The sequence below is a fragment of the Scyliorhinus torazame genome, chromosome 1 (assembly GCF_047496885.1).
Source record: "Scyliorhinus torazame isolate Kashiwa2021f chromosome 1, sScyTor2.1, whole genome shotgun sequence".
Lineage (NCBI taxonomy): Eukaryota > Metazoa > Chordata > Chondrichthyes > Carcharhiniformes > Scyliorhinidae > Scyliorhinus > Scyliorhinus torazame.
In genome coordinates this window covers 376,053,628-376,071,967 of record NC_092707.1, presented here as the reverse complement: position 1 = coordinate 376,071,967, position 18,340 = coordinate 376,053,628, and the positions used below count along the sequence as shown (strand labels likewise).

The window sequence follows — 18,340 nt, the reverse complement described above, 5'->3', positions numbered from 1 at the left end:
CACTATTGCTCATTGTACGCTACAACCCAAGTTGAATTTCACTTTTTTTTTCTGAATGAAGAACAAATTTAATTAACTATCCTACCAACTCTGGCAAAATGTGCAGATGTCAGCAATCATTTCAAACATCGTAAAGATATTCTGAACAATCCGATTGTCCTTTTCAGGGCAGTATAACTGTTAAAAGCACAAATAATCACTATATTAAAGCTTATTTTTAAAAATATAACACTTCTGGTATTGAAAGAAAATCTTTTAGTCCAATTCAGTTTCTTACCTTCCAGCAGCTCTGCCAAGAAGGGAATGGTTTCTGGCAGTAACACCATGTAGTTCTCCTTAAGTTTACCAGCCAGTTCCAGCAACATAATCAAAGCAGAAAATCTCACCTGCAGATTAAATTCATACATTTGAGCTCGCTCCGTAACAGTGCTGGCAAAAATACATCCACCTTAATTCAAGTTAGTGAAATCTGATGTTAATGGCCAAGCCCTTTAAATGAGGGATTTTTAAAAAAGACTTCTGCTAAACATCTTTCATTAATCACTCTCTATCCTGAATCAAACAAAGATTTCCTCCCCTTTTCCAAAGGCACTAAACTATTTCTCTTGTGAGAGTCTTGGCAGTTCATGCATGGGCCTGTTCTTCATCAGAAAAGGTAGAGTCAGGCTATTTATTTGCATAGAGCATTAAAAAAGGACAATTGTTTCAAACATCAATGTCCTTCCATGTGGGGGTGTCAATTACAAGGGGTCACGATTTCAAGGTGAGAGGGGGAAAGTTTAAGGGAGATGTGCGTGGAAAGTTTTTTACGCAGAGGGTGGTGGGTGCCTGGAACGCTTTGCCAGTGGTGGTGGTAGGGGCGGGCACGATAGCATCATTTAAGATGCATCTAGACAGATATATGAATGGGCGGGGAACAGAGGGAAGTAGATCCTTGGAAAATAGGCGACAGGTTTAAAGGATCTGGATACCGGTGCAGGCTGGGAGAGCCGAAGGGCCAATTCCTGTGCTGCAAATTTTCCAGTGGGACATTATGGACAATGATCAAGAAAGAAAAGTAACTCCGCTTGATTTTTCTCTTTGCATCCAGCACAGGTACTGGTGAGGCTAAATGCCTCGCCCTGTCACAGACAGTTTAAATTGCACCATGTCAAGTTGTGAAATTGAATTGAATAAACCTGGTAATGTGTGCTTCAGCACTAGAAACAATGAATGTAAAAGCTGACGGATTGTCCAAAAAACCCCAAATGGTTCACTAATATCCTTCGGGGAATGTGACTGCCACCTCTAACTGGTCTTAGGCTACAAGTGATGACAGACCCACATTGCATGCTTGACCTCAGAGGGCCTAATTGCTACCAGGAATGGGAAAATAAATATTGCCCATATTCCAAAAACAAGTGGAAAACAAATTCAGCTAAATCCACAAACTGGGGATTGAACCATCGACCTTCGCTTTTATGTTTCAGCATCTAAGTGGGTGTTATCCATATAATCCCTACAGTGCAGAAGGATGCCATTCGGCTCATCGAGTCTGCACCAAACCTCCGAATGGGCACCCTACCTGGGCCCCCGCCCTAACCCCGCAACCCCGTACATTGTAGGAAAATGTGCAAGCTCCATACAATCACACAAGGCCGAAATTGAACTTGGGCACCTGGTACTGTGAGGCAGCCGTGCTAACCACTGTGGCACCGTGAAAACCATTAAGGAAGCGAAATCAAAGCTTTGGCATTTGCAGCCAACCATGATTATCATCAAAGCACCATAAGTGCCTGAAAATGTTAACACTGTTGAATGTGCAGCCAATAAGCTTGATCTCATAACCAAGATAAAACAATAACTAATAAAGCACAAGTGCAAATGCCATTTAAAAAATGGTTTTGTGAGAGGCTGAACTTCATCACACCATCACGGTTACCTACCTTCGATGAGCGGTGTCGCGTCTTAAGCAGGATCTGGTAATTTAGTGGTTTCCAGACAGAATCATCACCAATAGCAACAGAAAACTGAGCTATACATGGAATAAGATGATTGGTCATCCTATCCTTGTACTCCTCCTCACTTCCCACCATGTTTTCCAGCTACAAAAAAAATGAGCATTTCAGATCATATTTACACTTCTTACTCCAAGAACAATGGAAAGACAAGAGTTCAGTGCAGTCATTAATATATATATTGTAATATAATAAATGCATGTCCATATGCCAACTAAAAATGATCACAGCCATGATCAATGATGAATAGATATTGTAAAGCATAAACCAAAAAGCTCAAATGTGTTCAGAAGGATTCCTACTCCACCTCCAAAAATAGTCAACAGGTATAGTTTAAATTTTGGATACGGCTTAAATTCCATTTTTCATGCAAAATAAATGGGACGCAGGATGATATTTACATAATGTGATTAAACAGATGTGATTTGTTGGCCAAATGTTGCCAATCTATGATGAGAAGCACATCTGTGCAGTGAAAATATTAGCTCGAGCAGATCCTGATGACAACAATGCAACAAAGCAGTTGAGATAGCAACATGAACAATTAAGAGTCACATCATCCAAACTTGTATGATGAAATTTGGAATGGGTTATTATTTGTGATGTAAATGTAATATTAGTTTGTGTTGTTTATGGTCTTCAATTTTGATTTTCCAAACTAAAAATTTGTCACAGGTTCTTTGTAGATAGAAAGATCGGCGGTTCCCACACACACACCATGTAATGTGAACACAGTGACGGTATAATGTAAATATTTGAAGCAAAAACACTTGGCGTGTGGGGCTAATTGGATAGCTCCACCAAAAGGTCAGCACAGACACAATGGGCCAAATGTCCTCCATTTGTGCTGCACCATTCTTTTTTACCGGTTGCATCAGGAATGCTGCTTGGCTTGTGTACATTATGCTTCAACAGTAATCTAGGTATAGCACCAAATAAAGACAAGTTGATAGATTTTGAGCAGTGCACTCATGTGAATATATGAATTGTATGTTAGGAGATGGGAGAAGTTTTGACAGTTAGAATGAAACATTCAAGCAGACTTACAAACCTGATCTACTAAGGGCATCATGAGCGTGTCAGCTCTTTCCTTACTGACAAACCGTTGAGTGTCGTAGAGAAAGATTTTGTGCATGCAGTCGCAGACAAATTGAAGCAGTAAGCAAGATTTCTCCATGTTCTTGTCCGAGTCAAAGAAAGCTTCGTCTATTTTCGGGAGAAAACAAAATGATAACCCACTGAATTTAATACTTGAGTAATTCTGCTGATCGCTAAAACAACTGCATTTGTTAATTTAGTCACAGTGCGTTTGATATAAATAAGAAATTTGACATCAATGACTGCTGATTGGGCCTCCTATATTATGTCTCTTAAAACTCTTCATGATTCTGGACATTTTGATCAAATCTTTCCATAAATCTTCTCTACACCAAGGGGAACAAACCCAGTGTCTCGATTCTCTTCGCCCAACCAAAATCTTTTACCTCTGGTACCATTCTCATAAATCTCCTCTGCATCCTGTCTTAAGGCCTTGACATCCTTCCCTGTGTGGTGCACAGAACTGGACACAATACCCCAGCTGAGTCCTAACAAGTGTTTCACAAAGGAAACTTCCCTACTTTGCCTGCCTTTTAACAGCCTTCCCAACTTGTTCTGCTATCTTTAAACATGTCTGTATGTTCATCCCCAGGTCTCTTATGTTCTGGATCCACTTTGATATTGTATCTATAGTAAATTTTATTTATACTCTCCTTATTCTTCCGACCAAAATTGGGGCGGAATGCTGGCACAGTGGTTGGCACTGCTGTCTCACAGGGCCAGGGAGCCAGGTTTGATTCAGACGTCAGAAGACTGTGTGGAGTTTGCGCCTTCTCCCCGTGTCTGCGTGGGTTTCCCCCGGGTGTTCCGGTTTCCTCCCAAAGTCCAAAGATGTGCAGGTTAGGTGGATTGGCCATGCTAAATTGCTCCTTAGGGTGGGGTTGCAGGAATAGGGCGGAGGATTGGGCCTAGGTAGGGTGCTCTTTCGAAGAGTCGGTGCAGACTCAATGGGCCAAATGGTCTCCTTCTGCATTGCAGGGATGTATGGAAATAATCACTTCACGTTTCTGCATTAGATTTCACCTGGCATATGTCTTCCCCTTTCGACCGTTCTATGTCCATCTGACATCTGCTGCTATGCTCCTTACTATTTACTACATTTCTGAGTTTTGCGTCACCTGCAAGCTTTGACAATGTGCACTACATACCGAAGACCATTAATCTATATCAAAAAGCGCACCGGTACTAACACCAATCTTGGAGGAACCTCACATTCTATTAGTCTGAGAAGCAGCCACTAACCACTACTCACTGCTGCCTGTCCATTAGCTAAATTTGTTTCCTTGCAGTTGCTCTCCTGTTAATCCCACTTTTACTAACCAGTACTTTTTGGAAGTTCATGTACATAACATCAACCACATTATCCTCATCTGCCTTTTTCGTTATTTCCATTGAAAAACTCAACCAAATTGGTTTCTGTGCTGGTTACCCACATTTTTCCAAGTGTCAATTAATTTTGTCCCAGATTAATGTCTATAAAAAGTTGCCCCCACCACTGAGGTATATTAATATTTTAACAGTTAATTGATTTAGTCTTACCAGTTTTGACAGTATTTGTCTGGTTCAGAATATCAGCAAAAGGTTTCACTAACTGTCCAGCAAAGAGGGTGAATAACCCTTTCAGCTTATCTGCAATGCAGTCCGCCAATCGATAGAATGTAATCGTCCGATCTTTAGGGAATCCGGCAGATTTACTCCAGTCAAACAGCTGATCAGAAACAAACCGTAGGTCAGGGGTTAAAAACAAAAGTATATTTTACAGAATTCTACAGAAGAATATCAGGGAGATGCTCATTTAATATCAGCAACATACCTTAAAGAACAGAGATCTGAAGGTAACCTCTGAAAGTTTCATTACCATAGCAACCAGGCAGTTAATTACATGTCCCTCAGTTTCACCCACTTGGTCCAAACTAGCCTGTAAGGGGTGGAGGGTGGGGGGAAGAAAAACAAAAGGAAAATTAGTCTCATGTTCATTTGAAGCAGAATATGAAAAACTAATGGAGTAATACTTGACTTTATTATAAACATGAATATACCCTTCATTAATCAAGCACAATATGGGGGTTACCAGGTCTTGAGGCCACCAATGGGGTATGACCAGGTTGAACCTTCATGTCTTTCTGACTATTTAAATAATTTTTATTAAAGGTTTTCATAAAATATCAATAACAAAATGAGAAAGAAAAAAGAACCCAACCTTGTGTTAAGTACAAAACACAATCTAAAAAAGCAACCCCCAAGCCCCTCCCCCCTGTACATAAATAATAAATTAACATTAACACCCCGACTTAACACAACAGGTGTATACACCCCCTCAGACCCTCCAGTGTAAATAATATAAACAAAAATAAAGTAACCCCCCCCCCCCCACCGAGCTGCTGCTGCCATTGACCAATGTCTAGCGTTCTGCCAGAAAGTCTAAGAACCGTTGCCATCGCCTAAAGAACCCTTGTACTGACCCTCTCAAGGCGAATTTCACCCTCTCCTATTGAATGAACCTTGCCATATCGCTGATCCAGGATTCCACGCTTGGGGGCCTCGCATCTTTCCACTGAAGGAGAATCCTTCGCCGGGCTACCAGGGATGCAAAGGCCAGAAATCCAGCCTCTTTCGCCTCCTGCACTCTCGGCTCCTCTGCCACCCCAAATATTGCGAGCCCCCAGCCCGGTCTGACCCTGGATCCTATCACCCTCGACACCGTCTTCGCTACGCCCTTCCAAAATTCCTCCAGCGCTGGGCATGCCCAGAACATATGGGTGTGATTTGCTGGGCTCCCTGAGCACCTAACACACCTGTCCTCACCCCCAAAGAACCGGCTCATCCTCGTCCCAGTCATGTGTGCCCTGTGCAGCACCTTAAACTGTATGAGGCTGAGCCTCGCGCACGAAAAGGAAGAATTCACCCTCCCTAGGGCATCTGCCCACGCCCCCTCTTCGATCTCCTCTCCCAACTCCTCCTCCCACTTACCTTTTAACTCCACCACCGAGGCCTCCTCCTCCTCCTGCATCACCTGGTAGGTTTCCGAGATCTTCCCCCGCCGAGAGCACCTGTCCTGTACTGTGTGTGGCCGTAGCCGCGGGAATTCCACCACCTGCCGTCTGGCAAACGCCCTTACCTGTAAGTACCTGAAGATGTTCCCCGGGGGAGCCCGTACTTCTCCTCCAGCTCACCCAAGCTAGCGAACTTCCCGTCCACAAACAGGTCCCCCAACTTTCGTATCCCTGCCCTGTGCCACCCCGAAAACCCTCCACCTGTTCTTCCTGGGGCGAACCGGTGGTTCCCCCGTAATGGGGTCCACGCCGAGGCCCCAACTTCCCCCCTATGCCGCCTCCACTGCCCCCAAACTTTGAGGGCCGCCACCACCACCGGGCTCGTGGTATACCTCCTTGGAGGGAGCGGCAGCCGCGCCGTTGCCAGCGCCCCCAGACTCGTACCCACACAGGACGCCGTCTCCAGCCTCTTCCATGCAGCCCCCTCCATCACCCACTTGCGCACCATTGTCTCATGGGCAGCCCAGTAGTACCCACAGAGGTTGGGCAGCGCCAGCCTCCCCTATCTCTACTCCGCTCCAGGGACACCCTTCTCACCATCGGAGTCCCTCGCGGCCACACAAACCCCATTATACTCCTGTTAACCCGCCTGAAAAAAGCCTTCGGGATAAACACGGGGAGGCACTGGAACAGGAACAAAATCCTTGGGAGCACCGTCATTTTGATTGACTGCACCCTACCCGCCAAGGACAGCGGCAACGCGTCCCACCTCTTGAACTCCTCCTCCATTTGCTCCACCAGCCTTGTAAAGTTAAGCCTATGCAGGGCCCCCCAGCTTCTGGCCACCTGGACCCCCAAATATCTGAAGCTCCTCTCCACCCTTTTTAGTGGGAGCTCGCCAATCCCCCTCTCCTGGTCCCCTAGCTGAACTACGAACAGCTCGCTCTTCCCCATATTGAGCTTGTACCCCGTAAAGACCCCGAATTCCCTAAGGATCCTCATTACCACTGGCATTCCTCCCACCGGGTCCGCCACATACAGCAGCAGGTCGTCCGCATAAAGCGACACCCTATGCTCCTCCCACCCCGCACCAACCCCCTCCAGTTCCTCGACTCTCTGTGCCATAGCCAGGGGTTCAATCGCCAGTGCGAAGAGCAGGGGGGACAGGGGACACCCCTGTCTCGTCCCTCGGTGCAACCGAAAGTACTCGGACCTCCTCCTATTTGTGGCCACACTCGCCATCGGGACCTCATACAACAGCCTAACCCACCTGACAAACCCTCCCCAAACCCAAACCTCTTCAGCACCTCCCATAGGTACCCCCACTCTACCCTATCGAAGGCTTTCTCAGCGTCCATCGCCACCACTATCTCCGCCTCCCCCTCCCTCGCCGGCATCATGATAACGTTCAAAAGCCTCCGCACATTCGCGTTCAACTGTCTCCCCTTCACAAACCCCGTCTGGTCTTCATGGATGATCTGCGGCACACAATCCTCAAGGCTAAGACCTTCGCCAGCACCTTGGCATCTACATTTAGCAAGGAAATCGGTCTGTAAGACCCACATTGCAGGGGATCCTTGTCCCGCTTCAGGATCAAGGAGATCAGTGCCCGGGACATCGTCTGGGGTAAAGCCCCCCCCCCTCTTGCCTCATTAAAGGTCCTAACTAACAGCAGGCCCAACAGGTCCATATATTTTTTTTAGAACTCGACCGGGAAACCATCCGGCCCCAGTGCCTTCCCCACCTGCATGCTTCCTATCCCTTTGATCAGCTCCTCCAGCCCAATCGGGGCACCCAGTCCCGCCCCCAGTCCCTCATCCACCTTTGGAAACCTCAATTGGTCCAGGAAGCGGCCCATCCCTCCCTCCTCCCGTGGGGGCTCGGATCGGTACAATTCCTCGTAGAAGTCCCTGAAGACCCCATTGATGCCAACCCCACTCCGCACCACGCTCCCTCCCGTCCTCAACTCCCCAGATCTCCCTAACTGCGTCCCGCTTCCGAAGCTGATGCGCCAGCATCCAGCTTGCCTTTTCCCCATACTCGTAGACCGCCCCCTGGGCCTTCCTCCACTGCACCTCCGCCTTACTGGTGGTCACCAGGTCGAATTCGGCCTGGACGCTGCGCCTCTTCCTCAACAATCCTTCCTCAGCCTCTTCCGCATACCTCCTGTCTACCCTCACCATCTCCCCCACCAGCCTCTCCCTCTCCTCCCGCTCCCTCAGCTCCTTGTGGGCCCTGATGGAGATCAGCTCTCCCCTCACCACCGCCTTCAGTGCCTCCCATACCATCCCCACTCGGACCTCCCCGTTGTCGTTGGTCTCCAGGTATCTCTCTATACTTCCTCGGACCCGCTCGCTCACCGCCTCGTCCGCCAACAGCCCCACCTCCAAGCGCCACAGCAGACGCTGGTCCCTCTCCTCCCCCATCTCCAAGTCCACTCAATGCGGGGCGTGGTCCGAAATGGCTATTGCCGAATACTCGGTATCCTCTACTCTCGCTATCAGCGCCCTACTCAAAATGAAAAAGTCGATTCGGGAATAAGCCTTATGGACATGTGAGAAAAATGAAAATTCCCTAGCCCCCGGCCTTGCAAATCTCCAAGGGTCCACCCCTCCCATTTGGTCCATAAACCCCCTCAGCACTCTAGCCGCCGCCGGCTTCCTACCCGTCCTAGACCTGGAGCGATCCAGTGCCGGATCCAACACCATGTTAAAGTCTCCCCCCATTATCAGGCCCCCCACTTCCAAGTCTGGGATCCGACCCCACATACACCACATAAAACCCGCATCGTCGTAGTTCGGGGCATACACATTGACCAGTACCACCCTCTCTCCCTGCAACTTACCACTTACCATTATGTACCTACCGCCATTATCTGCCACAATGCTCGACGCCTCGAATGACACCTTTTTTCCCACCAAGATCGCCGCCCCTCGATTTTTGGCATCTAGCCCCGAGTGAAACACCTGACCTACCCACCCTTTCCTCAGTCTTACCTGGTCTGCCACCTTCAGGTGTGTCTCCTGGAGCATAACCACATCCGCCTTGAGTCCCTTCAGGTGGGCGAACTCGCGGGCCTGCTTAACCGGCCCATTCAGTCCCCTTACATTCCAGATTATCAGCCGGATCAGGGGGCTATCCGCCCCCCTCCCCCGCCGACTAGCCATGACCCCTCCTCGGCCAGCCATGCGCCCGCACCCCACACCAGGCCCGTTCCCCACAGCGGCATACCCCCGTCTCGACACCCCCCCCCCCCCCCACCTCGCTCCAGCTCCTCCTTGACCTTAGCAGCAGCAACTCGATTCCCCCCCCCGGCTAGGACCCATCCTAGCTGGTTCTTTCTGACCATTTAAACTCAGTATTGAACATGACTGGTTTGCAGAGGGCTGACCAGTGTAGAATTTATAGTAAAATATCAGCAAGAGCAGATCATAAACCACAGCTGTGTGTGCAAACTGATGGTCAAGCGAAGGAAGGTTTTATGTCAAACAATTTGGTACATTATACAGTCTGTACAAGTAAATAAATGCTTGCATCGAGATTACATCTTTTGTATATCAAAACATCTCAAAGCACATTATACAACAAATAGATTCTTATGCACAAAAAGCAAATGAAGCACATAATTCTTCACAACATCCCACAAACTGCAATGAGATGTAAATGCTACTTGGTGGTCAGTTGAACAAGGAACATTGGCCAAGATGGCAGGGGGACACCGCGTTCCTCCTTAAATCTCATGGGATCTGCTTTTTCCATCGTGCAGCACTGATGTGTAGCATTTTGCACCACAGAAGGAGGCCAGTTACCCACAGTCTCATCCCTTTTTTAATTTCCCCTTGTAAATATTTGTACATTTTCTTTTAAAAGGGTAGTATGCATTCTGCCTGCACCTTTCTTTCCAGCAGGCTTTCCATGACCTAACAGCCTTCTGGGTAAAAGAAATCTCCAAAATCTCTCCTTCACTATTATGGTGATCATTTTAAAATTCTGCGAACAGGTTCGCAATTTCCCAAGTAGTGGACCAGCACTGACTCAGTTCTGCACTGCGGTGTCAGCCCAGATTATGAACATAAGCATTAGTTGGAGTCTTCAACTCCACTACATTCTGACCCACAAGCTGTGTTACCAAATTGAGCCACCAGATATTCAAAATTCGGTTACGTTTTGTGTTTAAATTCAGAGGGATTCTCCCTCACCCGTCAATTACCTGCAGAAAATTAATTTGTGATTTTCTCTTTCAATGTACTCTTGGAAAATTAATAAATATATTATTCAGCCTGTGTGCAATACCTTCAAATGGTCTGCTCTGAAATCCAGAGCTTTGAGGAAGAACAATGTGAGCTCAGATTGATGGGAGATCAGTTGTTCCTTTTCTACGTTATTAATATGTTCCTTCAGGATATCGAAAAGTGGACCTAACGAACTCTAAGAGAAGATACAAACAAATTAGAAACAAATTCTATTTTCTCATGACTAACATCTTGCATGAGGTGACAAGACAAATCCAGCCAGTGCTACTGTTACTGTCCAAATAACCTTATTTACAATAGAGGATTCAGGAGCTGTCAAGTAGGAATAAACGACAGCCATTACTGCCCGACTCCTGGCTCTCCATAACTCCATACTCACTGTCCGAGTTCAACAATCTGCTGGTTCAGCTGATCGCAATTGAAACTGAATGGCTGAAGAAAAACCTGTGGCGCATGCAAAAGTGTGAACAGGGAGGGTTTAGTGTTTGTCCCTGAGAGTCCAGGACGTTCAAGCCATATTCCATTCTCCCAACAGGATAACAGGCCAATCTGCGGCTCAAGCTTTTTAAAAAATTAATTTACAAGTACCCAATTCAATTTTTTTCCCAATTAAGGGGCAATTTAGCATAGCCAATCCATCTCTTTGGGCTGTGGGGGTGAGACCCATGCAAACACAGGGAGAATGTGCAAACTCCATACGGACAGCGACCCGGGGCCGGGATCGAACCCGGGTCCTCGGTACCCGTGAGGCATCAGTGCTAACCACTGCGCCACCATGCCGCCCCTTATCTGGTTCCGCTCACAAATCCCGAAAGACGTGCTTGTTAGGGGAATTGGACATTCTGAATTCTACCTCTGTGTCTCGAACAGGCACCGGAGTGTGGCGACTAGGGGATTTTCAGAACATCTTCATTGCAGTTTTAATGTAAGCCTACTTGTGACACTAATAAAAATTAGGATAAAAGGGCTTCAGGAAAGCAATAAAATGTAAAACCTTGCACGAGATGGTAAGATAATTAAAATTCAATTACAATAAATGCATGTTTAGGTATTATGCAAAAATCCAAACCTAATACAACAAGCATGTACCATTCACGGGTTTCTAAAAAACCTTAAAAAGGCCAGAAAAGCTGTTCAAATAGCCAACTAAGCTACACAGTGATACGACTAAATCAATAAAATATATCTGAATCCAGATAATTCATTAATCTAGTTAGATGTTGATGACATTTTTATGATGTAAATGCAACTGCATATTTCACAGCTTTGATTTAAAATAAACTCTTGTGTGAAATTATTGTACAATAACAAACCTTTCAGGTTAGCACTGTGCTATAACCCCAGGCTTAATGCCTACAGCAACAGATGCATCGGGCCTTTGGTATATTCCATCACCATCAGCTCAAATAGCAGAGAGAAAGGAAACAGAAATCCCATTGGGAAACAGCACTGACCTGATTGGCTTTGGCAAGTTTATCATAGCATTTGCTAATCGCTGGCAACAGAACTCGAGAAGCTAGCTTTGTGGCCAGCGTTGTTCGGAGCGATGTTAGACGCAGGTCAAGCTGTGAAGAATGGCCTGTCCTTGAAGCAATCTTGGTCAAGTGGGTGACCTATAGGAAAATATCATTCCGTGAGTACTTTAGCTTCATGAAAATAACACACGTGGTTTCTGCTACACAGCAACAGAATTCCGTAAAGCTTACTTGTGCTAGGATGTCCAGCAGATAGGGGCTGATGAAATGTGACAACGTTTCCACAATTCTCTGCAAAGCTGTAACAGCACTTAGTAAATAAATCTCATTGGACAGCAGTGCCTTCTGTTTTTTCAAAGTCTTTAGCAGCCCTGGCATCAGCCTGCACAAAATAAATCCATTCTCATTAAATGTGAGCATTGGTAGATTTTGAAAACAAAATTGCCCATAAACAAGAAAACAAAAAAAGACTCATTACGTAATAATAGGTTTCCTTTTTACTTCCGCCTTTAGTTCCAACTGTGCAGAAATGCACTAGTTGAGCACCATGTACTGCAACTAAACACAGTAAATTTCAGGGTGCTCTGTTCCATTGAGGGACATGGAAAATTGAGAGCAGATGAAATCAGATTTTAAAGTACAAAGTTTTCAACTTTATCTACAGAATCAGAACAAATATAGTTCTCCTTTACTAATTGTAAACCGTAAGAAATCATAGGCTATTTCATTTTTCCTACTCAATACATTAACAATTTAATAGTCTGAAATATTCTTACAAAGGAGTATTTCCATTTTATACAAATAGTCCACCACCTAAAAAAAGATTCTGGTTTGCAATCGGGTCTGTAAATTACCCACCTTGTTCTTATATAACCTGAGCAGTGCCCCAAGAAATGTTGTATAGCAACAAGATTTCTCGGGTTGCTACTCTTTTATCTACTGATACAGATTACAGTTTTGAGGAGTTCTCTTTGTACATTGTGAAGGTCTTTCTCAGACTCTATACCTTGGAAGCTGTGGTATTGCCATTGCTTTGAGTGCAGTGGTAACTTCAGCTATACAAAGCAATGCACTTCCCAGCACATTATGCTCCTCCTCTTCATTGCCTGTGATGAGGTCAACAGCAGATGCCAGCACAGGCACAAATGAATCCTGGTGCTTCATACCAAAGCACCTGCACAGGAGCTTCAGGCTGAAGAGGGCTGTCTGTCGGTTAATGGCTTGCTCCACTTCTTTTTCTTTACAGCAGGCAACCTTCAGAAGTTCCTCAATCAGGTTCAAAAGCAACTTCACCTGGTGAGAAAAAGACCAGGCTGAAACAACCATTTCTCACAAACATACAAAGAATGGGAACAAAAGAAAACCAACGAGACTAGAAATATGAAACTTTTCAAACTCGCATTCAGTGGCACATTAAGTTGTGTAGGTAAGAGCAGGAACTTGTAAAGAGACTTCCCGTACCAGCCTCCCCGAACAGGCTCCGGAATGTGGCGACTAGGGGCTTTTCACAGTAACTTCATTGAAGCCGACTTGTGACAATAAGCGATTATTATTATTATAAAGACCCAACAAGATGGTCTATAAACAAGGACAACGAAAAAAGATTTATTGCACTTCACATGGACTGCAGCAGTTGAAGAAGACCACCTTCTCAAGGGCAATTAGGGATGGGTAATCAATGCTGGTCTAGCTAGCCAGCAACCCCAACACCCCCTGTAGAAACAAATACGTGTGGACAACACAATGGCAGATGACGTTCAACATGAGAAAATGCGAGGTTATCCACTTTGGACCTAAGAAATACAAATTGGACTATTTACTTAAGGTGAGACCAGGAGCTGTGGAAGAATGCAGATCAGGGGCGGGATTCTCCGATATCGGCGCGATGGCCGCCGACCGGTGCCAAAGACGGCGCGAATCAGTCCGGCATCGCGCCGCCCCAAAGGTGCAGAAGTCTCCGCATCTTGAGGGGCCGAGCCCTCACCTTGAAGGACTAGGCCCGCGCCGGACTGATTTCCGCCCCACCAGCTGGCGGGAAAGGCCTATGGTGCCCCGCCAGCTGGCGCGGAAATTACTTTGCCGGGCGCGCATGCGCGGGTGCGTCAGCGGCCGCTCACAGCGTCCCCGCGCATGCATAGTGGAGGGGGTCTCTTCCGCCTCTGCCATGGTGGAGACCATGGCGAAGGCGGAAGGAAAAGAGTGCCCCCACGGCACAGGCCCGCCCGCGGATCGGTGGGCCCCGATCGCGGGCCAGGCCACAGTGGGGACACCCCCCCGGGACCAGATCGCCCCGCGCCCACCCCCCCCAGGACCCCGGAGCCCGCACCGCACCGCCGTCCCAAAGGTGGTTCAATCCACGCCGGCTGGCATGGGTTGACAGCGGTGGGACTTCGGCCCAGCCGGGCCGGAGAATCGCCGGTGGGCGGGGGCCGCCCACCGGCGCGGCATGATTCCCGCCCCCGACGACTATCTGGTGCCGGAGAATTCGGCAACCGGCGGGATTCACACCAGCCCCCGGCGATTCTCCGACCCGGCGGGGGGTCAGAGAATCCCGGCCCAGGTCCCTGCATTTCCTCAAGGTTTTCACATTGCTCAGTCTCTTGAATACCAGACAATTCAAATTATGTCCGAGAAGATTTTAAAAAATAAATTTAACCCATTTCTTTTTTTCCAATTAAAGGGCAATTATGCGTGGCCAATTCACCTACACTGCATATCGTTTTGGGTGGTAGGGGTGAAACCCACGCAGACACGGGGAGAATGTGCAAACTCCACACAGACAGTGACCCGGGGCTGGGGTCATACTCGGGTCCTCGGGGCCGTGTGGCAATAGTGCTAACCACTGCACCACCGTGCTGCCCCTATGACCGAGAAGGTTAATGCCAGTCAAACATAAGCTTGGTAAATGTGAGTCCCTTAAAGAAATAATAATGTATTAAAAAGGAAATTGGGTGGCAGAGTGGCGCAGTGTTTAGAACTGTGGCCTCATGGTGCTGAGGACCCAAGGTCAATCCCAGCCACAGATCACTGTCCGTGTGGAGTTTGCACATTCTCCCCTTGTGTGTGTGGGTCTCACCCCCACAACTCAAAGATGTGCAGGGTAGGCGGACTGGCCACGCTAAATTGCCCCTTAATTGGAAAAACATAATTGGGTGCTCTAAATTAATTTTTTAAAAATTAAGAGTAAATATGAGGGATGAGCAGTTGTTGATATGAGGAGAGACTAGAGAAAATGGAGATTTATTTTCATTCAAACAAAAAAGGTTAATTGGAGTAAAAAGAGCAAATGCTGGAAATTCTACGCATGTCTGACAGTATCTCTGCAGCCAGAAAGAGAGCTGTTGGAGTTTAGATGGAGGGTTATTGAGCGCGGCCATGGACCCGCCAATTCTCCGGCCGTATCCACAGGTAAAGCCGGGGGCTTTACACTGCGCGGCTGCTAGCTCCCCACAAGACGGAGGATCGGTACAGCTTTTGCGCCATTTTTTCGAGAGTAAAACGCCACTTAGTCTTCAAATCGAAGGACCCAGCCCTATAATGTTGGCAGCTCTGTCTTGATCCTTCAACACCTTAAGCTTCAAGGTTATGAACCTCAAACTAAGGCAACATGTACATTGTTCCAGTACCTTTAACTCAATACTGTTCACAAGATAGAAACATTTGCGTTTCATTTTAAAAGAGAATGAAGAACTCACTTGATGTTCCTGGCACACAGTTTTGTGTTGCTGGAGCTTATTGTTGAGGAGATCCATAGCTTTACGTCGAACGGAAGGTAACTGATTACTGAGTAGCCCCTGTATCACTGGAATAAAGGACTCTGTCGGTAGCAAGGCATTCACCTGTACCAGGGATATAAAGTGTGTTTAGACGGATTGCTTTGTAATTACATCCTCGGTAAGTAAGGTTCATTAGCTAATGCCAACCAATTCAAGTCATCCAATAGTAAATACAGTAGCATTATAATACAGATTATGCAGGACTCGACAATCTGTTTTAGTGATGTTGTTTGAGGGGGATACATCAGGGGATGGATTCTCCGAGCCTCCGCGCCGATATCGCGTTCGGAGCGGGGGCGGAGAATGGCTATTTACCTGGAAATCGGGACCGGACCCCGAAGAATCGCTCGGGAGTCTCTCTCTCGCGAACTACGCAGCGTGGGTAGGGGGCCATTAAGAGGCCCCCCTCACGATTCTCCACGCAAAACTGGCTGAGTTCCCGACGGTGCGGTTCTACCCATCTATTGGCTGTCAGGAACGTTGGGTGTCCACGGCCACGCTGGTAGGGGGATCGATCTCCCGGGGGGGGGGGGGGGCTCATGGACGGCCAGGGGAGCAATCGGGCATCATAGACCCGTGCGTGATCTCTGTGGGAGGGGGGGAAGGGTGCTACATGTTTGATGCCCGCGGTACGAGTCCGCCATGTCCCATGGGGCGGCCGCTGCAGACCCGCGGCGCCATGCACATGCGAGGACTCCCGACCGGAAGTGCAGGGCCCCTTATCCGCAGCCAGAGGAAAATCCAGAGTGGAACACCAGCATGGGGGCATAGCCCCATTATTCGAGAATCCAGCCCCAGATCTTCTTCAAATACTGCCCAGAGATTTTTTTAAGTCCACCTGAGGGGCAGAAGGGATTTCTCAGTTTAATGTTTCATCTTAAATGCAGCATTGTTACACTCAAGTGTCAGTGTGGATCATGTCCTGAGCCAGGGAGTGGGGGCCAAATGGAACCAAAGATGAAGCCAAAATGAATATTCCTTTCTCGTATGAATCTCTTATAACAATGTTGGAGAAAATGTCTGCTTGTCAGTTTGCATGGGCAGCAAATTTAAATTTTTGAAAAGCAAGTCACCAACTAGGACCAGCGAGGTTGCAAACCTACTTTATCCAAGACATCATATGACCGGTTGAGTAGAGCTCTCCAGAATTTGGCTGTTGGTTTCTCTGCATTCTCCTCCACACTGTGAGCAACCGCGTTGATGTAGCACAGAATTTCCTCCAATAAACTAGAGAAACAGAAGAGGATCGCTCAGAAAAATGATCCAGGTTTAAATGCAATCTGATGATCAACAGATTACCCAAAAAATTGAAAACCTTAATTGTCTCTGAGCCTCGAGTGAACATAGACCACACAGTGCAGAAGGCCATTCGGCCCATCGAGTCAGCACCGACCCACTTAAGCCCTCACTTCCACCCTATCCCCGTAACCCAGTAACCCCATCTAACCTTTTTGGTCACTAAGGGCAATTTATCATGGCTAGTCCACCTAACCTGCACGTCTTTGGACTGGGAGAGGAAACTGGAGCACCTGGAGGATATCCACATAGACACGGGTAGAACGTGCAGACTCCGCACAGACAGTGACCCAGTGAGGAATCGAACCTGGGACCCTGGCGCTGTGAAGCCACAGTGCTATCCACTTGTGCTACCGTGCTGCCCTGAATTTGTGGTTTACATATCCACTTATACAATGTGTGGGTGGGTGGGGGGGGGGGGGGCATGGGGGCCAGTACTTTAGTTACTTAGAAGTGGTTTTAATTCTTCTAACTTTTCCCCAGCATATCATTGGAGTAACCCCATTATAATATTATGTGGCCACTTTATTCAGTTTTGTGTTCATTTCTGTGCTGGTGACAGTTGACTGTAAACATTAGGTATTGATGTACAGAACTCATTTAGAATCCCTACAGTGCAGGAGGCCTTTTGGCCCATTGAGTCTGCACCGACCCTCTGAAGGTGCACCCTACCCAGACCCCCACCTTATCCCCTGCAACCACGTAACCCCACCTAACCCGCAGATTCCTGAACACTAAGGGGCAATTTGGCATGGCCAATCCATCTAACATAATGTAATTGAGCGTGTTGAGAAATTACTTGTAGTTGGGCATCAGTGAACACCACAAGCTGTCAGCTTTTGTATTTGTTTTTTTGGACTATTTATTCCCCCCTCACAGAAAATTGGAAATTACTTGCATTCGAGAAACATGTTTTCAATTAAAATGGGTTTATGCAAGTTTAGTGTTCTGCTTATCGTAATCGTTAAGACAAAGAGTTTATATATTAATCTACTATCTTGTTTCAGGTTTTCTACAAACATCTATGCCTATTACTGTCGGGATGACTTAATAATTTCAATCCAACAGAGTGAGTCTGCTCAACAGTGTGTCTCTATGTGTAGCCAATGATTGACCTACTGGTAAATTATTGAATGGGGAAGTTGGAGAGACAGCCCACTCACTTCCGGTGGAGGGATGTAACAAAATGGAGGAGAAGAGAATCTATTACTCTGGTCAGCCAGTCAGCATGACCTGCTAAGGGAAATACCGAGGTGGCTTATTGAAAAATCAATGTTGACCATGTCCCATGTAAGCCATAATCTGTTTTAAAATTTGACCATCCCAAAGCAACACTAATCAGACTGCTTATCCAGGGTAAGATTGCATGGCATATAATTTTCATAATAAGGAAGAAATGGAACTGAAACCAAGTGGTGGGCTTTGACCATAACCTAGCCTGTATATTCACTT

At 46.9% G+C, this 18,340-nt stretch overlaps 1 protein-coding gene across 1 annotated transcript in view; it reads right to left on the bottom strand.

The window, feature by feature from the left end:
* Positions 1-18,340, bottom strand: part of heatr1 (HEAT repeat containing 1) — a 123,383-nt gene that overhangs the window by 3,113 nt on the left and 101,930 nt on the right. Inside the window, exons 34-44 of the mRNA XM_072511675.1 lie at positions 16,696-16,819; positions 15,512-15,655; positions 12,823-13,109; positions 12,048-12,198; positions 11,796-11,954; positions 10,382-10,516; positions 4,909-5,013; positions 4,635-4,803; positions 3,049-3,203; positions 1,926-2,084; positions 278-386 (exon numbers count right to left, since the gene is read on the bottom strand). Of these exons, the coding sequence (XP_072367776.1) occupies positions 278-386; positions 1,926-2,084; positions 3,049-3,203; positions 4,635-4,803; positions 4,909-5,013; positions 10,382-10,516; positions 11,796-11,954; positions 12,048-12,198; positions 12,823-13,109; positions 15,512-15,655; positions 16,696-16,819 (1,697 nt within the window). The remainder of the gene's footprint in view (positions 1-277; positions 387-1,925; positions 2,085-3,048; positions 3,204-4,634; positions 4,804-4,908; positions 5,014-10,381; positions 10,517-11,795; positions 11,955-12,047; positions 12,199-12,822; positions 13,110-15,511; positions 15,656-16,695; positions 16,820-18,340) is intronic.